Below are 26,021 nucleotides of genomic sequence, written 5' to 3'. Positions count from 1 at the left end.
TAATTGAAGGAGAGCTGAAATTTCAACAGACCTTCCAAAATACCTTGTGAACCGGCAAAATAATGACTCATATTTTCCATGATTGCAGAATCTGACCTTTTGGGGCTTCAAGTAAACAGAATCCCCTGGAAAACAGTAACTAGTGAAATAAAGAGCTTTTATTAAAGTGTACTCGTCAAAGGATCCCTGTGTTTTGAATTTTTTAACCTGTAATATTCCAGTGTGTGTGACAGTAGTCAAGGTGAATTGGAGACTCATACTCTCTTGAGATAATGGTATTATGGAACAAAACTGTTTTGTGTATTCTTCAAATGAGCCAATATGCAGTGAAATGACATTCATTCTCAGCCACTAACAACATGAATGTTCCCTGGTTGCTACTTTTGGCCACTGATCTCTTATAGTACTCTAAAAGTAAGGAGCCATCTGACAATCACATGGAAAAAATACAGGACATTCTCTCCTTTCCATCAACCAGCACTGATGCACTTGTTTTCTTTCTTTCTGAACTTGTGAACTCCCAGTTACTGGAAGAGTTATCTTCTAACCATCACACCTGTGGTATTTAGATTGAACGATAGACATGTGTGGATTCACTGTGCTATTTAAAGTTGGCATTTGTATACAGAAAAGCCATAGTGGAAAATTAGCATCGTTGTACTTTTGTTCATTTGAATGAACACTGCACAACTGGACTTGTTTATTGGTCTTTCGCTAACATGCCACCACCATGTTTGTCTTCTTTGCACACTTCTTCTCCTCTTATGTTCAAAGAGTTAACATGACCATGAGTCTTCAGGCACACTAGCAGCTCTGTGAAGATGTGCTTAGGCCCAGCAGTGCATTGAGCTAAATGCTAACATGTTCACAGTGACAATGTTAACATGGTGTTTAGGATGTGTATTGTTTACCGCATTCACCATCTTAGTTCAGTGTGTTAGCATGCTAGCATTTGCTGATTAGCACTAAACAGCTGTTGTGCAGTACAGTTGAGGCTGATAGGAATGTCATTCATTTTGCAGGTATTTAGTCATAAACTAAAGTATTGGACAAATTAAAAATTTTGACCTGATGATGGTGCTAGATGAAAAGTAAAGGGGTCACCAACGTTATCATAGTTCATACTGAGTGGAACATGAAGATGTACAATCTAGATCAAAGTGGTGAACCAACCAGCAAACCAATATCATAAAGCATATTTGCCTGATCCTATTGTTTCTTCACTGTCTGGTAGAAAATGTTCCAAGGCTTGGTAACCACTGCTTTACGGCACAAAACATGTTGTTCTAACAGTGCCAACTGCGCTGAATCTTTCACAGTTTTTATGACAGTTTGGTGAAAGGATTGAAAGTGGATGGAAAACATTATTCAGCCTGACCATGCAAGAGGGTGAATGGGAATTATGGTCTTATTTTGGAGAGGCACTACTACTAAACATAAAACTGGTGTGAGACTCTACCAAGCATTTCCACTATAACCCCATTTGATTACGGTGTTAATTTGACAATGACATAAATTCATAAATTGTGGTGTATTTCCCTACACATTTTTGGCAATGTTATTGTTTTGTCTTTATAGCCATGTTGTGTCCCAGTGCTCTGAGGGTCTCAGTATTGAACTCTCACCCCTTGCAGGCGTAAGACAGTTAACAATCTGTCGAGGGCTTAAGGCTGGAGCTGTGTGTAGTTGAGGATCTAGGCTACATGCTAGAGGCCTTCGGTTACTGGGACAGGCTGTTTGGGATTTAGAGTGCTTCTTGACCTACTCACACCAAAACACATTTTCCTTTGCAGAATTTTTCTCAGAACCTCTCACCAAACAAAGACTCTTTACTCCTCCACTTGTCTTCCCTATGTCCGCCTCTTTGTTTTTCATGCCCCTACATCTGTCCTTTTAGGTCCATTCATTAACGTTCATTACGGTCACTGAGGGGGATCTTGTTCTTAACATTTGCCAGCTGTTGGACTTTAAAGTTTTGGGTCCCTAGCTGTCTCATTCTCTGTAATTTTGGAAGCTGTGAATCTTCAGCATGACTGACCTACATACTAGACAGGCAATGCCCCCTGTCACCCTGGACCACCACCTTCACAGAGCGTGAGGCAAACCCTGCAGGCTCACCGGCTAAAAATGACTGGTATGCGTTTCAAAATATTGCAAAACATGTCGTCACTCCAAGTGATCAATTTAATTTACAGGCTGCTTGGCTCTCTGGTTTGAACAACCGCTTTACATGTGTTCTAACATAAACATTCAGCTCTGCAGAGAGGTCTGGGCTTTCCCTCTCCCAGTCGTGTACACACCCACTATATAAACACCATAGAGCTGAATGCTTTTTTTTTTTTTTACCATGAGAATATGTTCCTTCTTTTGTGTACCACTAATAGGAAGCGTATGAGTCACGTTTGCGGACAAAACAAATTGCCCTGCCAGGTTTTTTTAAACAGTTATTCCTGCTTCTATTTGTATCCATTCACCGCACTAAACCTGATGTTGTGTTAAAGCTGCTGTGTTTACAAAGGAGATTTTCAATACTGGCCACGTATTTTTACATGCAGATTAAATTCCTGTGTGTTGGTTTTGCTCATGTTGTCTCTTGAGGGGCGCAAGCTTCCCAGTAATTAGAAACAGTTCAAGTTTCATCATAATCGGGTTAGTACAGTATAGCTTGTCATGGTTAATATTTTGCTTTGCAGCACATATCAATTAGGACAGAGACAATTTAAGAGACAATTACTTGGACATTAACTGTAAATTAAAACTTTTTTGTGTTCTAATTGGATCAATTAATAATTTGTTGTAATATGACCAACTAACACAATTGCCAGTGTTTGTAGTGGGAAGCCAGTGAGGGATCACATCCTTGTTGGTGCACAACTGACTCCCACTGGTTGGTTAGGGTAGTTGTTTTTTTGTTGATTAATGAGCCTTATCCCTGTCAAATAAACAAATAAAATAAATTATGCTTGAATCAAACTAGGTAGTTTGATGTCATTAAAGGCAAAAATGTTTATACTGAGGCCTTAACGCCCTTCTGAAGAGTTGAAAATAAGCAGTTGCCACATGGCTGTCTACACCTTCCCTACACCAGTAGAGTTAGCAAGGACAAGAACTGCAATACAGGGGAACTGGCCATTACAAGTTGGGGAGATAAAAAGGGCAAAAGTGGGAAAAAATTAGGTCATTTGCAAGGATAGCTGGATGTGTGAAGTCCATTTTGTGTCAGTCGGACATCATCGTCTGCATCGATCTTCCTATTGGTTTAAGCTGAAAATGTTGACATTTAATTACAGGGCCCCTGTGAGGCCATGAAATACATTTGAATTCTGAAAATCTGACCAGAGATCCTGGGATGTTATGTTTTATGGATCTTCCTGGTGATATACACATAATACATATGCAATGCCAACAAAATAGACAGCTGGAGATAATGGGAATAAGTTGCTCTGATCATGTTAAACTGAGTATTTTTATGTTGGCCTGCTGTTTTTTGCACTTTGCAGTTTCTGAACTTTCGCCCCGTTCGTGAGGCTCAGCATGGATGTTCAGCAGAGTGTGGGCTTCCTGCTTTTTCTTTAGACAAAAATGAAATTAAAACCTTCTACATATGGCCCAGGGCAAGCAGAGGTTCTCATAGTGCTTGGCGAGGTACAAGAAGTAAACACTTCGCTAGAAAAGGGCTGAATTGAGAAATCAGATGCTCATATCATTCAGAACACAGAGCAAACACACTGACAGCTACTTGGCAAAACGTCATCAGCCTGAGAGAGAGGGAGAGGGAATGAGGGAGAGACATAGGGACAGAAAAGGAGGGATTGTTGGTGGTGGCGGTGATGCTCTTGAGGACTTTGCCTCAGTGCTGTGTACTGCTATTGTGCGTCAGTCATTGCTGGAGGCCAAGCCTGTCAGGACAGAGCAGCGTTTCCCCAGAGACCCCAGCCTCTCTGCTGGAATGCCCAGGAGGAAATTCAACCCCAAGGCAGGGAGCGATAGATGGACGGACACCCTCTTCTTACACTTTGATATGTTCACTGTGCCTTTGAGTCAGGACAGTTCAGAGAGACTGCACAATCTGATGAGCAACCTGCATCACAGCAAATGTTCAAGGAAAGGTTCATGAACATCGATAAAGATTTCTAAATACACCGTAATGTATATTAACATCAGTTCAGAATGATTTCAAGCTCTCACATGGTGATGTTTTGATGAGTTTAATAAAACTAAACCATTGTTGGTTTGTTTTCAAGGCATTTTGCACTTTTGTAAATCTTGCTTTGCTGTGTATCCACATTATTGGTGCAGCATAATGAGTCTTAGCTGATACATTTCTATATATTTTAAGTGCACCCTTTTAAATCCAACTTGCAGATAGGTGATCATTATAGAGCTAAAACTATTTGTAATTTGGGCTCTGGCAAAATGTGATGGTATTTTTCACCATTTTCTGACACAGACTAAATGATTAATTGAAAAAATAATAATCAGTAGGTGCATCAATAATGAAAATAATTGTTATTTGAAATCCTAAATCATAATATGGCTTGAAAAGCACCTGAGACTTTGATCGGTCACAATAAGGTCAGTGGAGGGACTAGGGATCAACCCTGATCCATCAACTCTGAAAAGCAATTGACGACAACTGGCATCATATTCAACATTCAAACAACAGAATAAGACCTGGATGACTTATCAGGACCATGACTATAACAGCTGAGGATCCAGGGAAGAAAAGTTTTTCTAACTTGTACAAGGGTTGATAATGCTGTTTTGGTTTAAAAAGAAAAAAAAACAAAACTGCACTTAATGCCATCGGGCTTAGCAAATTTAGATATTTTTTTGAGTTTTTCCATAAATGCTCATGGGTCTGGAGAAAAATATCAAGCTTACGTCCCTGCCATGCACTGACTGCAGCTGTGTGGTTGGCTTCGTTGCTGGGAGAGAATAGTTGCTGGTGGATGGTTACAGTTTATTGTCATTACTTATCAGCTGGGCAGTTTTTCCTCCAGATAAAATAGTTTTGTTGGCTGCTGTGGCCCCAGTTAAAATGTTGCCCGCAGATGGATAAGATCAGTGTTGATTTATGTAAATGCATGAAAAACATGCATCTGTTTAGAAAGTGACTGTTGGAAAACACATAGCGACTTAAAAAATAAAAACAAGTTTACATCTGGAATCAATATCGGGCCATGAAGTAGATTAGACATTTGGACAGTGTGGCTGAAATTTATAACTTAAAGGTATACTACACAGGATTTGTTGCTTGGTGTTTGTAAACACACAGCATTCAAAGTTGGCCCCTCCTCCCCGGCTCAGAGAGAGAGAGCAGCAGTGGTTGAGCAAGCTAGAGAGTGAATGAAGAGAGAGAGTGATGCTAGTGAGAACAAAGCAGTGAATCAGATAAATAAAAAGTTATTTTCTGATTGTTTCACAGCAGTGAAACGTTCTACGGCACAAATAAACACACCCAAACCTCCACACACCTCCACACAACCTTGCGGGAACGTGCCACATTACTGAATTTTGTTTGAATGCAGAGCTTCATCCTGTCCACTCTGGCCTCTCTGCTGTGTGTGTGCGTAGCTCAGCCCTGCCTTCGGTCAAGCAGACACACAGACCTGCAGCTCTTTATGCATCAATGACACAGAGACAGAGAGCAGAGTGGAGCAGAGGAGAGAGACGGAGACAGCGATGTAACCTGGTTGCTATGGTACAGAGTCCCGACCTCACACCCTGTGCGCTGTTATTGGCTGGGGGCTACACACCCACTGCCCAAACTTTGACACCCAGAAGCGTCTAGAACATAGCAAAATAATAAGAAAATAATAAAAAACAGTCAGAGGGCAGGGTCTCTGCGGATAAATACACCGCCACACACTTCCAGTGGGTCATAAGTGATGATTGAGAGGGATTACTTTTGTATGAGTCTATACATTGTTTTTTAGGAAAATCTTGCATAGTGTACCTTAAACGTTTGCCTTTCCACAACATACACAGCCAACAGATTTCAACAGCAAAAAAGCATACAGTACACCTATTTCCTAATATTTCTTGTATCAAGAACTGTGAAAGGACTCAGTTGCCTAAAAGCAGGTTTCACATTGTCCTAAAAGCAAACACTGTGACAGAAAAAGCCAACACCACGACACAGACACGTTGCCAAAGCAGCAGCCAAATATTTGGCCTTTTTTACAAGTTGCACTTATCTCAGGGGGTCGGACGAGCTTTAACTGTTCAGCTGCTGCTTTCTGCTCTACCTTTCGCTTTTGAAGTGACCTCTGAGGCTCAATGACAGTTCCACAGTATATTATACTTAGATTAACTCAGGTTTGGAGTCATGTTTTAAATGAAACACTGCCAAAGATCTTGAGGCAGACATTTAGAGTTTTGATTTCAGTGCTGCTGATATCTTATCTTTAACATGAGCAGTATAACAGATGCTAGCATTTGTCCCTGATGTCTTGCATATGAACTACCCCAGAAAAGGTGGATATAGAGATAAAGTAGAATAAAGTAACAATCCACAGCAGACAGTGAGGCTTCTCTTATACTGTTATAAATAAACACTAAAGTATTCTCCTGTTTATTCCAAACAAACCGATAACTGGCAAAAAACCTCAACCAAACACGTCAAGAATGAGCAGCAACCACCAGGTTGAAATACAGAAGACGATACAGCCCTATGATACCCTTCCTAAAACAACCACTAGATGCTATCTTCTAGAAAACGCTGACTGTATTGAAGTGACTGAGAAAACCCCCAGCGTCTCTCTCACAATACAAGGCCAATAAAATGTTGAACGACAAGCTGGGATCTCAATAATGTTTCTTCTTCTAATGTGTGACTTTTTGCTGATTTGTATTTCAGGGAATGTTTGTCTGATTGACAACAAACTTCGCCTCTAACAGTCATCTGTAAAGGTGTTGCTTGCTCATTGAACCTTAGCTCCAACCAGGCGTTTTCACTGTTGACCAAATTTGGGTTTCCTGAACCCATCGACTTACTAAAATAGTTTGTTGGAGTCAAGCTTAAGAACATCCCAAAATACTACTGTACAAAGGAAAAAGCTTGAACTGGATAGAGGTGGTAAAAATAAGTGGACATTTCCAATGCTATCATTACTTTCAAGCTACATTTTTACACACTATATAATTACAAATAATACATAATGTTCAATGTTAAATGGGAGTTAAACAAATTTTGAATGTTAAATAAATGGAAAAGCATTAAAAGGTTGGTCTTAGAGATAAAAATAAAACCAACAAGATGAGAAAGACAAAGACAAAGAACAAGGATCCAACTGTCTCTGGTTTAAAGTTGATGTACTCAGTGCTAGGGTAAGGGTTAGCAATAGCTATGTAGTAGTGCTGATTTCATTCATTACTTAAGTTCACATGGAGATATTTCCAACCAGTCACCATGGTGACATCGGAGGTGAATATGGACACAGTGAACAGGGTCTTAGCTAGTGGAGATGGGGCAGTCTGTCCTATTGGAGCCCCACATCAAGATCATGTCTAAAACTGCTGCCTAATTCAGCTTTTTTCTCATTTTCAAAATAAAATAGAAGAATAGTAAAATATTTCTATCCGTGCTTGTGGACATCTTCCTGCTTGCAGAGCATCTGCAAACTCAAACAGCAAAGGAAGAGTGTTTTCTATAAACCCTCAGAAGCAATCAGACATCACCATCTGCTGGCCAAAGCTCTTCACTTCTACACAGAGACACAAAAGCATGAGGGGAACCATCTGCATCTCCAGATGAACTACAGCACCACTTGGTGGTCAACAAAGGAAAATGTATATTCATACATTAAATGATCTTTTTTGGCTTCTTGTTCAGTGGCCATTTCGTTTTAAGACAACTATCCTTGGATTACCAACAGTGCAAGTGTCAGACATCCTTCATTGTCACAGACCATTAGTAGGCCCCTATTCCAAAAGGCCCGCAATACATGGGTTAATCAGCACTACAAGCACTAGGCAGCTGCATCTCTCACTTCTCATCTCTTTTTTATGCTGCTTTTTATCTTGAGTAAAAACAGAAAAAATCTGGTGATCCATTTTCTAAGTCTGATCTAAATTGTTTTCTCTCGTGTTTGTGACTTTTCTAAGTGTTTGTTGTAATACTCATTTCAGCCACAAGCGGCTGACATGCAGCACTACCTGATGTTCTAAATAGGACTAAAATCATTTGTTTTCTTACAGGTGAGTTTTAATTTCTCCATGTACTCTAAACACAAGGTATATATTTTGTGTGTTAGCAAATTATGTAAGATTACTGTCATGTCTTTCTTATGTCACCTGGAAGAAAACAGGAATGCTTTTAGTCCTATATAGAACATGTGTAGTGGTGCACTTCAGCCTCTTGTGGCCAAAATCAGTATTACAACAACAAACACTTCGAAAAATGATCCTGACCAAAAAAAAAATCTCCACATCTACACCCACCAATCAGCAATAAGTGACAAAAGAAAATAAATGAATTACTTCTCCAACTACTCTAAACATATAGTGTAGAAAATTACAGCATGTTCAGAACACACAGTAAGGCTACATGTTACACTTTGGAATGCCAAACATAGGGAGCACAGAAATGTTAATTTATTACAATACAATTTAATCCAGAACAATAACAACATAAACTGTGTCCAAAATGTCCAAAGAATGTAATCAATCAGTTTTTAGTCACAATCTCAACAAAAAAAATTCACACAGACAGGATTTATTACAGGACTGTTGCACTGGATTGCATTATCTCATATGGTACAGGTGTTGCTGTTACTGCATTGACCCAGAGTCCTTCACAAAAACACTTTCTTTCTGGTAAATGTGCAGAAAGAGTAACCAACCACTTTCATCCAGCATCTATTATTCTCTCTTTATATAAGTAACTGAGTTTGTTTAGGGGTGAATAAAACCCCCCGCTGTTCTCTCAATAGTAAGGACGGTCCCTCAGAGAGGCTGAATGAGCTTGAATGCTCCACATGGTGGATGATCCTCTGACAATTCATTACAGAAACACTGAGATGTGAAGAGGAACGGGATCCTTTTGGGATTTCAGCCAGCCGGATTAAAGAAAAGAAGCCGGTCGTCTTTTCAGAAAATTGAGAGCAATCTTGGTGCTTTTGACACGACTGTCAGCGGGGCGCTTTAATTTAGTGATCATTTTTAGACCTCAGCCTGATCTTCCCGCAGAGCCTCAGATACAGATGCTATGGTACATAATGATCCCTGCTAATACTGTAGATAAATTCAAAGGGCTGAAAATAGCTAATAGCAGCTTCACTGAGGTCGATTTACCAGCAAATGTCAGGCAACAGAATAACAATTCATGAAACGGAAGAGTGGTTTATTGATTCAGCTTGACAAACATGATAAACTGACTGCTGCATGTCTTGACTGCAGTTCTGAAAATCAATTCCTCCACAGCAAGCAGCAAAAGGCAGCTGATGAGCCTCTAACATGCATGCATGTGTTGTCGGTGAATGATGAACTCATCTCTTCTCATTAAAGATCGTTTATTTTTCTGTCATCTCTGGAGCAAAGGACCTTCCTCATGTTACCATGACAATTTCTTAGCACAGAGAGACATAGTATAAGCCAAGGATATACGGGTCTATCATAAACAATAAGATGTCTCACTCCTTTCAAAACTGAACCTGAAGAATGTTTTTCACTTAACAGGAGCTACAAAAACAAAGGTAAGTCAAATAAGTAGTGTAAAAACAAACTTTTCAAACCTCTGCTACATTTTCTTCACATGCTAATGGGTTTTAATGGCATTGATTAGTTTAGTGACTCAGTGACTAACTACAAGGACACTGATTGTTGCTTCCAAAGCAGAACTTTAAAGGAATAGTTTGTGGTAAAATACATGTACTCGCTTTCTTGCCAAGACTTAAATAAGAACTTTGATACCACTCTGTCTCATGACTGATTGTGGTATTGATCTTCTCGTCTAACTCTCTGCAAGAAATTGAGCGCGCATATTACTTTTTAAATGACTTATGAAAAACCACATATTGGCTAGATATCACATTGAATATATAAAGTATATGTAATTTTAAAATGGATTAATAAGATGACATCAGGTCAGTTGCCCCCCTTTCTAACAGCTACATTCCACACAGGTTGATCTAGAGAAAGTCTAGTGATATGTTAAGGAAGTGTATAGTTTAAACATACTTACGTTTTGAAAACAAAGGTTGACCTGTTTTTTTTCCATTTGCAGAAACTGCTTTGTGTAGCAGAACTGTGGTGATGTTACCTCCAGTCCATAAACACAGTGAGCAAATACACTCATTGGTTTTCATTGTGCATTGTGGAAATTTTCAAGGGAGTTAAACTTCAAATGAACTGGAAAGATTTCGGCAATGGGGCACTTGAAGTCAAATAACTCACACATTACTTGCATTGCAGTTATTTGTAAGCCTAAATGGGAACTGATTTGAGACAAACCACAAATTGTGATAAAAAACTCAAATATCTCCAATTTAAATGATTTCTCTTCTAGACATGAGCAGCAGAGTTCAGAAAATGTGCGGCAAAATGTGAAAGTATACTGTTTGTTGCCACACTACACACACTTATACATGATGACTCACCAGTCTGTGTGCTGATCATCGATGACCAGCAGGATCTTGGGCTTGCGTATGACAGGTTTGGGTGGCTGACTGCTTCCTGCTTCAGCAGCTGTTGCTGCAGCAGCTGATTTAGCGTGTGCAGCGGCTGCAACGTTCTGGGCCATCTGGGCGCTCTTCACCACGCTGGAGAAGGAGCTGAGGAAGCTCCCCGCGCCTGAAGCCGCGCCTGAGGCCGAGCCTGAGGTCGAGCCCTGGGTCTGGCTCGGGATGCTGGGCGGTTGTCTCCTCTCTGTGGCCGGGGAGGCGGGAGAAGACGTGGATGAACCTGGAGGGGTCGGCCTCTGCAGATCCATCATGTAGCCATTGGGTAGGTTAGCCACAAAGCTGCTGTCTGACAGACGCCGGCGAAGGTAGTTCATGGTGACGGGCTGGTGGGTTGGTCAGGCCAGAGGAGATGAGGGGAAGAACACCTGTAATCCTACACAGGAGACAAAGGAGGGAAGAATCTGTTCAAGGTTTAGTTCTGCTGAACTGTTAATATCTTATTATTTGTGTCACTCCAGAAAACATATTAAGGCTGCAGCACTCTTTTTTGGATATTAACATTCAAAAAATGACTATATATAATGTGAAAAGTGTCCTTTGTAGTGATGAACCCACAGAGAATTATCACCAAACCGTGCAATTCCCCTCAGCTCTACAGAGCGTTTTAGTGTCTTCAAGCTTTTTGTTTTGGTTATATAGATTTACTGTTGTGGTTCAACGTGGTTAGTTGAGCTGGAGGAGACTAATCAATCAATCAATGCAGAAGTTGTGTTCATAAACAAGCTACTCTATATATATGTATTACTCAGGATCTGATTTTGTAGCATGTGTGTGCAGTATTTAGTTCAGATGGAAACTGTAAAATGAAATGTGATGCTCTTTCTGAGAATCACATGAATTAGCATACATCAGATGTGGAAAACTAAGCTCTGATGTGTAAGTGTAGCTTCAGAAGGCGCTAAACAAATGCTGAAATACCATTATTTAGAAAGTTTGCACTAAGGCAGGTTAATAGCAGCTATGCATCTGCCAGACCTGATTTGCATGAGATTAAGTTACCCAGGCAGGGTGGGACAGTAACCGCTGGCAAATAATTTAGTGACACAGCAGTGATGATGCAAAGTTGGAGCAGTGATTCACAGCTCATTTCTTTGTAAAGCAGATAGAGCCCCCTAGGAGAAAAGACGCCATTATATAACACATGGAAGCCAGCGTGGCAGAGAAGAGACATTCAAACAGATTAGCTATCAAACTGCAATGAAGCAAGCGTACCAGCACAAGGGTGAGGAACCCCTTAAACCTGATTAAAACTAGGCTGCTCTCAAAGTAAATGGAGCTTGGATGAGATGAAAGCGCATTTCTTATTGAGGCGTTATGTCTCAGGCGGATGTGCCCGGTGTTTGCAGCAGTGTTTTGGTAGTTAAAGGGGGAGGAGGGTCTAACAAGCTTGCAGCAGAAGGAAAAGGATGTAGGGCAAATGTTTCATCTTGACAAGTTAATGTAGTCAGACGATCCCAATCAGGAAGTCTTCATGCAAAGTGAAAGTTGTAGCTTCTGCCTGAGCATCTGCAGGCAAGAAACTGAACTTGCCTGCAGATGCTCAGGACCTGTGGCTGGACATGAGCTCTGATGTCCATGGAGGGTGTATTATTTTTGAAGTAGTAGTAGTTTTTCCACAACTGTAGTCTCCTGAGGCTGGACCTCAAATCTGCATTGGGTGGCTATCACTCAAAGATTTTTTCTTTCTTTTTAGTGATGTTTATTTAAAGATTTATTCAGTTTTTAAATGTTTTTCTGTTTGAATCGCAAAAATGTTAATGATGTTCTGCTGGTAATTTAGTTTAGAGTTAAATTCCTCATAATATTGGACTCAGGTTTTATTTCATTTATTTATTTTGTTGGCTAAGGCATCTGTAAGATATCACTATATGTGTCATGCTCAATTTTGATTTTTCAACCAATTTACTGTATTTCTAGTTATGTAGCAAATGAGAGGCTAAGGTTTGTTATTGTCTACCAAACTCACGGAAAGACCAAAACTAAAAATGTTTGTCCATCTCTTAATTTTGCTACCTTGTCTGTGAGACAAAAATCTTAAAAGCAGTAGGAATTGATTTTTTTGGCCACTTGAGAGCAGCAGAGCTAAATACACTACTTACATATCATCACCTTATAAAGTTGTTGTGGCTAACGTGTTGGCAAACAGTAGTCTATCTCCAGTACACATTCAGCCACCACAGCGCAACATTAGTATCAATGTGGAGTTGTGTTCCTGGCCACCTCCAGCACATTAGTCTAATTCTCACTTTCTTTTTAGCTCTGTTTTGGTCTCCTCCAACTCCTCAGGGAAATATCTGTCTCTTTAATGGCTAATTGCTCCACTATGTTCACCAGCAAGTCGCTAACTAGAAAACCTGCAACTGGAAACAGGGTGGATAAAGCGGGTGAGACCAAAGCAGTACAGTTACATGCCAAAACCTCACTAGGAACGACACCAGTCATTTGACCCACTGTAATATAAATATATTGATCAGTGCAGCTTTAAAAACAGGTTACAAATATATAGTTTCATTTTTTTTCAAAAGGCTCAGCTGGGCACTGTAGTAACACTTAGTGAGTATTTACAGCAGCAGGACACTGTGCTGTATGTGGGACTGAGTGATTAACTACAACGCCCATGTTTATTGTAATGAAGGAACATGTTACCCAGACTTATGATGTGGCTAACTGATGTGTAATAGTTTTTGGATATCAGTGGAGCTCTATGGCACAGAGAAACATCAGGCTTTGGCTACACAGACAATACTTGTTAGTAGGATCAGTTCAGTTAGTTTTGATCTTTACATTGTATTTTTTGAAAATAATAAAAATATAGAATATTGCCAGACGTATTCTTTGTACTTGTGTTTGGAGATTCATTGCTTTGCCCAAGGGAATTTCAGCAAAGCAGATGCACGCTGTCACAAGTAATAACACCAAAACAGAATATGTAATATACCCTCCAGCAGCCAGGATGAACAACCAATACTATCACTGAGTGGGGCATCCCCAAGGGAATTATGCCTATGTGTCAACCCCAACAAAGCTCTTACAGAGAAAACTAGCAGGGCTTACGGCAAATGATAGAAATTTGCTAGAAAACAGACAGAATAAAGACGAACAACAAGCAGTGGCAATTACATTCACACGGCCACTGAATGCCAGCTCAGGCCTCTTTGTAACGACTTGATCCCCATTGGACAGATAAGGAGCTGTCTGCTGAAATGCTGGAAATCACTATCTTTACACCACTGGCACATTCCCCACTTTCTCAACACCCTATAAGCTGCTTTCTCTCCACGCCTAAGCACATCTGAAGCTATTAAATCCTTCAAGGCTTTGCCTCTTCTTTCTCCCCGCAGTATATCCACAGTGGGAGGAAACCACAGGAACCCCAGGCTCTGTTGCTGCTGACCTGGTGGCAAACATTAGTGATACGAATTTCAGTGAGAAAAAGAAAGAGAGACAGATAGATACAGCAATAGGACAAAAAGAACACCTCAGGTTATCCACATATTTCTGTGATCCTTGTGTGGCGGTTGTGTTGAGGTGAAAAGCAACAGAGAGGACAAAAATCTAATTTGATGCTTAATATTTCCAGACTTTGCTCCACCCAGACAGAAACCTATGATTGAAGGCTGATGAGTGGTACAGAAAGCAGTGTATAAAGGAAATATTAGATAAGTCCTTAAACTCTAACAACAAACAGGACTTTTTGCTCAGCTGTAATCACATATAATGATGGGGAAGAGCAGGATAATGCAACACCAGTGTGTGTTTGTGTGTGTGTTTCTCATTCTATATTTAAAAATCTAATCGGCTCCTTCCTGCCTGACTCAAATCAACTTTTTTTCATGTTTCACTACTCATTTTTTGCATCCTGACTGTGAATCTGTTAAATCTATCACATTCTGAATGACTTTGCACATCAAGGCATGACAAAACTGTTGACTAATTAGTGGAGAACAAGCAGTACAGTGTAGCGTTCCTGATTTACACCCACCATTTCCATTTAATGAAATAATAACTAATATGTGTTTGCAAATATTACAGCAAGCACGCTAAATGTTTTCCTAATGAGATAAATGATGTGAGGCATACTTGAGGGTTACTTCTGACTGTAATTTGAAAGAAGTGTTCCTAAATAATGTTTTCAAGTATGAGCCTCTCATAAATGTGTATAAAAATGTTAAACTGTGTGTATTACTTTTAGGAAGACTGTGAAATTTAGTGAGGGATCTGAAAGTGACAGGGAAGCCACTGCTTTTAGTATCCTTACTTGGAACTGCATTATATGTAGTTCATGCTAAAACACACATTTTAGCACTGACATTGACATTAGTAGTTATGAGTGAAATGTCTTGATTTTATTTTAGATTTATGTTCCCCTCATGATAATTTCAAGCACCTTTTGAGCACCAACATCAGGTCACATTTTTAATTGGTCCAAAACTTTGGCCATGTGACAGTTATGGCCAAATATCTGCTAAACTAATTACATTCCTAACAGCTGCTAACACATTATGATGATGGTGACTGGTGACTGTGCTAAACAATATACCTGCCAAACATCAACACGTTAACATTGCCATTGTGAGCGTGTTAGCATGCTGATGTTAGCATTAACTTCAAAGCCAAAGTACAGCCTCACAGAGCCACTAACATGGCTGCAGACTAACACAAAACTGGCAAAAATTAATTGGTTTCAACCACCAACTGTATATCATAGACTGTGTATAAATATGGACAACGCGTCTCCACTTCCTACCGCTAGTGAAGCCAAAGTATCTCCTTTCTGGGAGCTGCCATCTTGCTTGTGTGACGTCATTTGGAGTCAGAGTCTGCGCAGTAGAGTCGGGCGGCGGGATAACAGCCATGGATGTATGATAACGTTCCGCGGCCTGACGGAGGTTTGAGAGCGGTTGTCACAGCTGTCAATCATGACGTCAGACCCCCCCCCCCCTTCTATATCGTCAAATAACTAATTAAAAACAAACTTATAAGAAAATGAGCACTTGGATAAACATGAGCATGATAAGAACTACCTGAAATGACAGAAACCATCTTTGGGAAAAATTTATTTGACGTGTATTTTGATTTTTTAGTTTGGCTCATGTCCCATCCACTAACATGGAGGGGGCGGGACTCATGACCTATACTGCAGCCAGCCACTAGGGGGCGATAACGATGATTTGGCTTTACTTTTGAGTAGCTGTCATGTCGTTCATCTTTATATACAGTCTATGGTTCAGTTTATCAAATGTAAAAATTGCAGGTTTTCTATTAAAGTAAATCGAATACCTTTGCGTATTGGATTGTTGGTCGGACAAACAAGCAATTTAAAAATCGATGAAATTGTGATTGTGGTATTTTTCAATAATTTCTGACATTTTATAGCCCAAATTATTTATTGATTAGTCAAGAAAATACAGTACTCCCTTCCAAAGCCACAACCCTCCTCGCAGCACCCCAAGACACACATACAGACAGTCATTGTTCAACACTGGTAAACAGTAACAAGCTTAAAAGGATCAGTGTGTGTCTCCCTGCTGCGTAACGTGTCACCACGAAGAGTCTGACATGGCTTTTATTATTCATGACAGTCTGAGCTGAAGGGCTGGGGGCTGGAACCAGTTAGAGCGGAGGGTCGCTGGACTCAAGTCAAAGTGAGGAAAATTAAATTGAAGAGAGGTGGGAGAGCGGAGATGAAACGCTGGGATGGGAGGTGGCGTTTAACCTGCCCCAAGGCATTTTGGGAGATTATAAATAAACGTGTAGGACTCGCTGCCAGATGGATGTTCAAGAGCTCATGACAATTGCTGTCCTGGAGTTTTACTGTAAAAATTCCTTGGGAACAAAACTGTTGTCATGGTTACCATAGACTGTATTTTTAATCTTTGATGTCAGTTAGTATATAGTAGAACAAATAACTCTCGCACATTGTCTTCTTCACTTGCAATTAGAGAAGATTTCTTGGGAACAACATTTCAGTACACAGACCTTCATCAGGTTATTTTCAGTCATTTTCGGTCAGTCTCTCCATCTGGCTGTCCAATATATCTCAACAGCTACTGACTGGCATTTGGTATGAATATTCATGGTCCCCAGAGGATGATTTCTATGGATTTTGGTAACACTCTGTCCTTTCCTCTAGCACCATCATTAGGCCAAACTTTTTGGTCCATGTGAAGGTATCTGAAAAGCCAACATTTCTACAGAAAGCAGAAAATAGCTAAATATAATAAGCAGGCTGGCATTAAATTTACTAAGCCCCTTTCTGCTCCTCAGATCCTTTTGAATTAGGTTTTTCCTTGACCTCTTCTGTAATTCCTGTCTGGCTCCAGGTTCTAAGAATAACAAAATCATGAGTACATTTTTGTTTCTGTCCAATGCTTCCGCCTTCCTTCCTTTTCCTTCCTTTTAGATTATTACTCATGTTTCAGTTAAAAGCAGTTCGCTGGGGTTACTATCAGCTTCCTCCTATTTTTCCTCTTGCCTTTTTTAACTTCCGTATAACACACAGTATTTGATTCCATCTGCCTTGTTCATTGTACTTTGCACATGAAAGGATTCAGATTCTAACGATAAAATGATCCAATGACATCAGATGACGTATTTCTGCAGTCACTTAGCAACCCGCTCCTTATTTTACTTATGGTCCTACATGCAGAGCAGAAGCTCAACTAAGTAACACATGGCTCTTACTCTTTAGAGAACAGTGATGGCAATATTATGACTCATCATTGTGTGTCTAGCACTCTGCCACCTTCCCAATGTTGCTACTATGAGTGCACTAAGAGGCTAAATATTCCATGAAAAAAGCCTCTGGGGAGTTTTCTTCCAAGAAACTGTCATCATACTCCAGTCTTGAATAAATGAAGGAGTGACTAGAATAATCTGGCATCTAAAATGTTGTAATTAAAGCTAACAATAAAAAATTGTTAGATAATGAGCATGTGAAAGTGTGTCGGTAACATGAATTATTGAATTATGTGACCTTCATAGGAGTTACATAGTATTTGAAGTCATTTCTGAAAATTCTCTGTAAAATAGCATATTTGTAATATTCAGTGCTGACATTCAATACATTTTATACTGTCCACATTGACCTACACAGTGTGCAGAACCTCAATAAACTTCAATTCAGCTTCACCAACATTACAAGCAACTACATTTCATTTTGTGCCAATATTTAACATCTTTAAATCTGACCAATTTCATAGAAAACATAGTAATATTAAATGTTTCCTCCAAAATTAAATCCTCAATACTATTTGGAGTATCATGATACACTAAAACTCCTCACTGAATTCCACGTCCTGCATGTTGTGACATCTGCAACCGGGCGTCTACAGCAAAGATGGTGTTGAGTTGTTGTGGGAGGTTGTGTGGATGCCTGCTGCTTATTTTAATCAGCCATAACAAAACTTGTAAAATACCAACTTGTGAAGACACTGTTAGACTTAGACTGTTTCAGTGTGTGAAAATGGAAGCTTGTTGTGAAATGCTTTCAGTGCACAGTGTTTAGTACAGACTTCACTAGCAGGACAAGTGTAACCAGACGAGTGCGGCACGACCTGATAATAACGGGGACACACATTATGATTACAGTACTTCACCACACAGATCAACCTACAGTTTGAAAAAACAAGGAGGCTTTAAGCCTAATCTGAAAATCTTGATGCTTTCCTACACTTGCAGAAAAAACCCAGGAGGAATGAGAAAGTCATCCTTGAACTGTGAACCTGCAGACGACTGCAGAGACAGAACGCACTCAGCGACACTGAGTGTCTGCAGCAACAGTGACGAGCCGGTGAGGCGAGGAGTCACAGCCGAGTCACCATGCAGTGACCTCACCCCACTTCTCACTGCAGACGCCACATTAGTATCCACACAAACAAAAACAGACAAAGAGGCGGTGAGGTAAGAGGAAGAATCCAACTTCATATCTGTCTCTCTGCCCCTGCATACTGGACCACTGCAGAGGTTAGACAGGTTCTCTCGAAACTATCTCAAGAAGCTTTCAGGTTAAAAATGATAACTTCTTTCAGCTCACGAAAGAGCCAGAGGTTTTTTCATTACGGCCTTTTTTCATTGTTTTAGTCAAACATCAGTTCATTATCAATTCATTGTACTGAAGCTCAGAAGACTAGACAATAGGCAAGAGAGAAGGAAGCACATGTTTGACCATTTTCATGCAAAAATGTATGAGTTTTAAGGATGCTGAATAATAAAATGTTGGCTTTCAGCACTGCAAAACAAAACTATAGCCTGACTTACGACAATACAGTATCCATCCATTCATTTTTCATTCATTCATCCATTCATTTTTGAGTTATGAATAACAGGCTGCTGATGAATCATTTCCATATAGGCTAACCAACATCAGCTGCATATTGATCCAAAGCTCCATTCAAAAAACCCAGCCCCCTCATTACTACAGCTTGTTTCTACATCGTATCCCCACCGCTAACAAACTGGATACTTTTCTCCATGAAGTCTGGTCCACTGTAGCTACTTCTTGGGACGAAAAGGTCAGTGTTTTTTTATCAATTCATCATTTCACCAGAGAAAAAGGGGGGTCATTAGCGGCTGCAGCCAGCCTTTCATGCTGAGGAGCATCTGTTGGGAGACAAAGTAGATAACTGGTTATGGAGGGAACATTTGTGTCAGCCTCCTGATTGCCTGATTAATATTTCATGGTGTTTATTTGACAGCATGGCGTCATTATCATCAATATTCAAAGCTGAACTGTGTCCACTGTATGCCTAGAGGTAGAGACGCTTTTGAGCCAAAAATTAAATACAATAAATATGAAGTTATCAATCTGTACGTTTAAACTTAAAGCCCCTGAAACTATTTAATGTTTTTAACATTAAGTATTAATGACTAAATAAGCAACAATCAAAGTTAAGGATTAAGAATTATTAATTACATTTTGATTAAATGTTGCTCTGACTGGTGCGTGGAAATTTATGACATCACCTTTGTCATACTGAGCCCACCTACTTCAAACCAGTGAGAAGAGCTCAGACAAAACAGCACAAAAAGATTCAAATTTAATAATTAAAACTGTTGTAAATTTGGCATTAAATTGTATATTCATGTAGGACTCCATTGCTCGTAGTAAGATGATGATTAATATAATATATTTACAGAGCCTTTAACTGACAAATTAAAATGAATGCTAATGCTATTCTGTATCTGCCGGTAGTGTAACTCAGCAACTGTTTGCTAACACATTTTCGCCACATAAAATTTCTAAGTTGACATGTCAGTGTTGTGTTCACGGCTCGTTTCCGCTGCCCACAAGTGGCGAAAAACATCTGTTATTGCAGGTTTGAATTAAAACAACTGTAGTGACCATTTATTTATATATACCACGATATGGATATAGCTTTTTCAATATTGATAAGGTAATAATTTAAAGTAGGGTCCGGGGACCCCCAGGGGTTGTTCCAGGGGGTCCCCAGCAAAAAGGGGAATAATTTATATTCACTATAATTCCATACATAAGTAACACAGTGACAGAATATATGACTATGTTGGTCATGGGTTTCATGCACTTCCTGTAATAAAACATCTAAAAGCAAAAATCTTATCAGATGGGGGTCTGTGGTCTAATTTGTTGTCAGTTTAGGGGTACTTGATGAGAAAAAGTTTGAGAACCACTGGTTTAATATATTTAATATAGGTTGTTGAATTTGGGAACTGTTTGTAAATAAGGGTTAAATATAAATATGTCCATCACCTTGAGGCAAACAAGCATTTAAAACGGGGCTCAAATAAAAATATAAGCCTAATTTACCAAGATTTTTCCACTTGCTGCTTGTCATATGCCTCAAACTGCGACCAAATTGACTTGATGATCCAGCATCTGCCCCGGTCACAATCATGTAATGGATACCCCCTCCTCCCTCCTCCCTCCTCCCTCCACCCTCCCTCTCATGCAACGCACCGCGGAGGAGTGACTGGACTGTCGGCTGCAGAGACATGGCTGAGGGAATCCCTGCAGAAACCTGCTGTACATCACCCAGCTGCACAGCCACAGCAGTCTGACACAGCAAAACATCACCTTTACAGGTCAAACAGCATCTAATCTGGAGGGTAATGATTAAGAAAAATGAAAAGAGGAGCTTCATTGTGTGAAGCAGCTGATTTCTCCTGAACCAGTAAGAAAACACACACACACACGCCAACAAATGCTGGAAACAGAAGGTGGGGATGATGCTGGAAATAAACGCGTAAATATGCACAGTTTACCTGAGCGGCCAGTGATGAGCAAGTGTCGGATGATGACCCTTCTTCTTCTTCTTCTTCTTCTTCTTCTTCTTGTGATGCTGCTGCTGCTTCTTCTTCTGCGTTCAGGTCCACGGTCCTCCTCAGCCTCCCAGTCAAGCCCCCCACCCTCTCTCTCTCTCTCTTTCTCTCCTCTCCCCGCTCTGTTTTTTCACAATGCATGCCGGGAACGTGAGGGGTGTTGTGCATTCATTACCGCAGTAGGTCCATGAAGCTGATTGGCCGACAGCAAAAATTGGAAGAGCGTCTCTCAGTAAAGCAAAATGTGAAACAGAGAAAAATAAATAAATAAATCATGATAATCTAATAGGCCTGTTCTAACAATTTAATATTGCTTATAAAACAATATTTTCCTGTTTTATTTACACCATCAAATGTAACTGAAAAATTATCTTAAAGGTATTTTTCTTATTAAAATAAATATGAATCAGCTAATTGATATTGCTTACATAATCCTCTCTCTCTCACACACACACATTACATGTTGATATATGATCCATCTAAACATAATCTGAATGTCCTCTTTAAAACTGCACTAATCAATATTTTTTATATCAACGATGGCTAAAATGAGTATGCGTAATGTGAAAGGGGTCATTTGTAGTGATGAATCCACCCCCAGCCACAGAGTTTTAGCATCTTTTAGCTCATTGTTTTGGTTTTACGAGCTTTACCGTTTTTATTCTTTCCCACCACTCTTGTTTCCCACCTCAGTAGGCAGCCGTTTTAAGGGAAAAGCTCTGGCTCACCTGTCAAGCACAGCTGGTAAAATTGACAACTAGCAGGTAAACACAGTGGAGCATGGAGCTGCTAAAGAGACAGATGTTTGTCTCAGGGGTAAGTGAAGACCAAACCAGAGCTAAATTATTGGATTTGTCAGATGGCCAGAAACATGATTCAAAAATAATACTAGCGCTAATAGTTCACCTTCTGCAGAACTTTAAGCATTGAAAAACAATTAAAACAATTACATGTAGCTTTCTGGATCAGATTTTGGGACTTTCATGCAGGTATTAAAATTGCATATATGATTCCACATGATGTTGTTCTGCGTTCTGATATTTAGCAAAAATCTAAATTAGCTGAAAAAGCTGTAATAAACCCAGTGTATGCTACGTGCCCAGCATCATACAGCAGCCAGACAACGTTAGCAACTAGCTGGTGAACATATTTGAGCATTTAGCAGCTAAATCCAGATAATTCCCTCAGAAATTGGTGGAGACCAAAATAGAGCTTAAAAAAAAAAGGAGAGTGAATAATGGACTTAAATTAATGAGGTGGCTGGAAACACGACTCCAGATGAATGTAAATGTTGCTTCGTATCTGCTGGATGTGTAATATGTGCTGACAATGTTTTAACAGATTGTTCAGCTGCCCCCAAGTGGCCAAAAAAAATTGCTGCTTCAAAGGTGACCTCTTGGTCTTTGCTTTCCAACATGACTAATTACCACCTCTTTGACTGAAGAATTAATGGAAAAAACATACAATGAAGTTAAATGATTGAGATAACTGTCATGCTGGTATCAGCAGAGGTAAATATTTGATGACGGCACTCAGGCGCAGAAGGAGAACACGTCGACCCACAGCTGTCACTGATGTAACAGAGTGTAAGAACAACATCATTAATCTCTTTTAACCCACAGAGTGCTGCCATGAAGCCACTGAACAGTGCTGCTACACATGTTTGTTGAGGGTTGGCTGTCCTGAAAATGTCTACATGTTAACATGCAGAGTCTAATTATGACGCTGCAGTCTCCACTCAACACATTAGACAATATGATCATAAGCACAAAGCTGGATTTAGAAAACTTTAAATTAATTCATAGATAACTGAATGAATGAATGTACAAATCCTTGGATTGTGCTGAAGCTAATTACACTTTAATGAGACGCTGTGGTCCAGTTTCCAGTCCTCTGGAAGCAAACAGCACATTCACAAATGCTGCGATAGCAATTAATTAATTCCACTATTTTATGTTGCACTGCCATGTCATCCTTCGTCAGCATGAAGTTGGACGTTTATGGACAAATATGTGAGTCCAAATCAGCTTCTGTAGGTACGTTTTCGTCACTACATTAATGCATTTATTGCCCCTGCTCGCTCTTGGAGCAATGAAACAGCTGTTGCAGAGACAGAAACAGAGACACAGCCTGTACCCCAAATATGTAGCTGCAAATGTCATACAGTCTTAGCAAGACACATCTGGATACAGCAGCTGTGCAAAGATAAATCAAGTTTCAAATCAAGTAAAAGTATTTTAGTAAAAGGCACAACAGTAGCGAGTGAAATGACATCAGTAGTAAAAAGGCACAAATATAGTAAAAAGGCACAAATAACAACAATGAATGGCAATGATAAAATACAGGGTAAATATGTGTACAAATGTAAAACAAAACCGAATAAAACTAAGAGCAAGCAAAGGTCATTGAAAACATGTATATCTTGAGTTTTGTCTTAAAAGTATCAATGGAGGGGGAACACCTGATGGAAAGCAGAAGACTATTCCAAAGCTTTGGAGCTGTAGCTGCAAAGGCACAATCTCCCTTACCCACTAGCCTCGATCGTGGAACAGTTAAAAGCACTTGTTCTGGTCTAAGTGGCCTAGAGTTGGAGTAGAGGCAGAGAAGTTCTGAAATAGAAACAAATATGAGAGTACAGGCTCAGAGGATTGTCTCTGTCTCACAGCAGTTTTATTATAAGTGCAAGTTTTTCCAAATTACAGTAATTACAGTAAGACAGCATTTCCCATTGTCCCATTGTGCCTGTTGCAGAAAATATATATAAATATATATTTGTTTATATAGCACATTTTATTGCAGAAAACTCATTGTGCTTTACATTAACATGCACATAGTGGCATGTAATACATAGATGTCACTACACTCTTTTATTAGAAGGTTTTTTACAATTAAATTTCAACTGGTTAACATGGTTGTATGTATATATACACACGTTTGTTTGCATGTGTGTATCAGTATGTGTATCTAAATATATAAATGTATATACTGTATGGGTATTGGTAGTCATTTTTGCTTATGAATATCAATAAGGGATGGAACAAATAAAGACTTTTTTTCTAGAAATGCTTTTGCTTTTGCTCTGGTCGAGCAACGCCCTCCTTCAGTTCTGTGCCCAAAAGCAATCCAGCTGATTCTGTGGCTCAGTGTAAAATTCCGTGTACAAACTGAGGTTGACATATTGTACGTCAAGCACCTTTAAAGACCTATTCATGTAGGCACTGGCAGTCTTAAAGAGAAAGAAAATAAAACACAGTTGTTACTATACACCTTTAATAATTAACTGGTCAACAGGTGTGTTGTTGAACTGCAGGGCTGGAAAGAGATTCGCTGACTGCAGCTGTTATTTAAATCACCACAAACATTTCAGAAACTCAACAAAAACTTCTCCTGCCTTTAGCCCAATAAAGATCTGACTCACTTCCGCTCACCCCGGGGTTTTGCCGCCATAGCATTCTTCCATCAGCTGGAACAAAACCACCATGACTCAGCAGAAACATAAACACCTCAAACACCAGAGGGTTGCACACAAACAAAAGGGAAAAGACTCATACTTAATTCATAAGCTGTTGCAATGCACAAAAAACAGATTTTCCAATATGCTGAGGCCTGGAAGCTCCTCACAGCCAGTTCTGTAGGATCTGCTGTCTACAAGGAAACGATAGCCAGGGCAAGAAACAGCAGCCGCTGTGGGCACTGATCAGACAGGAAGTGGCTGCTTAGGCTGGTTAATGTCAGTGGATATTTACTGTCACTGGGTGGGCTGCTGCATCCTGCAGGGCACAGCTGCATCTCCCATAGGACAGCTCCATCTTAATGGGCAGCAAACGCATAATGAAGCACAGTGCCGGAGAAATGGATGCAGTGGTAGTGACAGCAGAATCCATTTTCACCCTGGGAATTCTTTCTTTGTAATCTACTGTACAATCAGGGCTGCTCGAATAGTCTGTACAGAAAAAAAAATCAGCTTTAAGCTTTGAGCCAAAGGGAAATAGATTCCCAATAGATTGCTAAAAGCAGTACTGAGAGTTTTTTGGTCACTTGGCAGCGGTGGAACAAGCTGTAAACACAACATTGTCTTATACCAAAGGTTGACATGGCTAACGTGTTAGCAAGCCATTATTCAGCAGACATAGAGCAACATTATTATTGATTTGGAGTTGTGTTTTTGGTCACCTATTGGATGTAAGTCACATTTTCACTCATTTTAGCTCTAGTTCAGTCTTTCTACAAACTAAGGAGACTAAAAGGAAATATCTGGCTCTTAAAAGCTAAATGCTCCACCTTGTTCACCGGCTAATAGCTAACTTTGGCTGCCATCTGGTGCTGTGCAGGTATCTTGCAGTGAGTTTTTAGAACTTGTTGGTTAAAAAAATTCAAAGCCCCTGAAGTCCTGAAAGATATATTTTTTATGTTGTAGACGCTTTACGAGGTTGATGAGAGCAGTGAGAGTGAACCAAAACAAGTAAAGTTGTGCCAGGCTGAAAGACACTGAAATGCTTCGTAAAACTGCAGTCGGAGGATAATTCTCTGATGGTTTATCATTATCACTGACACCCTTCACATTGCACCCAGTCATTTGATCTATTGTTAATATGAAAATGTTGATTAGTGCAGCTTTAACTGACAAATTTTCTTTGGTTGGAACTAAATCAAAAGTATTAAGACTGTTTATATTATAGACTGTTTAGTATTTTAATGTCTTGTAACATAAACCATTTCAAGCCAGTCATGGCAAGTGTGAAACTTTAGTTTAATCACAGCATTTTCTATAACATGTAGTATGATTCAATGTAAAAAATCTGTCTGTGTAACTGCTGCATACCTTCAAACTGCATCTTAACATGCAAACATATTCCCATTCACACTGCAGTTTGTCGGGAAAGACAACAGGGGGCCTGTGTGTATGTGTGTGTGTGTGTGTATGTCTTGAGGGAGGGTGATTTGCAAGCCTAATGTCTAATGTCACAGGAAGCACCAGCAGCCATATTGATCATTTTTCATGTCCTGCCTCATTTCACTAAGAGGCCCGACCCGACT

The 26,021-nt window shown here is 39.8% G+C and overlaps 1 protein-coding gene across 6 annotated transcripts in view; it reads right to left on the bottom strand.

The window, feature by feature from the left end:
• LOC122975607 (synapsin-3-like) overlaps nucleotides 1-21,104 on the bottom strand; it is a 117,124-nt gene extending 96,020 nt beyond the window's left edge. The window contains exons 1-3 of one of the 6 annotated variants that reach the window (XM_044344129.1): nucleotides 20,928-21,104; nucleotides 20,623-20,759; nucleotides 10,602-11,058 (exon numbers count right to left, since the gene is read on the bottom strand). In XM_044344129.1, the coding sequence (XP_044200064.1) occupies nucleotides 10,602-10,999 (398 nt within the window). In that variant the 5' untranslated portion in view covers nucleotides 11,000-11,058; nucleotides 20,623-20,759; nucleotides 20,928-21,104. Of the gene's footprint in view, nucleotides 1-10,601; nucleotides 11,059-13,805; nucleotides 14,080-15,432; nucleotides 15,570-20,622; nucleotides 20,760-20,927 lie in introns of those variants that run through there. The other 5 variants (XM_044344128.1, XM_044344124.1, XM_044344126.1 and 2 more) reach the window with 5 other exon arrangements.
• Between the last annotated feature and the right edge of the window lie 4,917 nt (nucleotides 21,105-26,021).

The sequence above is a fragment of the Thunnus albacares genome, chromosome 23 (assembly GCF_914725855.1).
Source record: "Thunnus albacares chromosome 23, fThuAlb1.1, whole genome shotgun sequence".
NCBI lineage: Eukaryota > Metazoa > Chordata > Actinopteri > Scombriformes > Scombridae > Thunnus > Thunnus albacares.
Note: the sequence above shows the minus strand (reverse complement) of the source record. Positions and strands in the feature narration are given on the sequence as shown.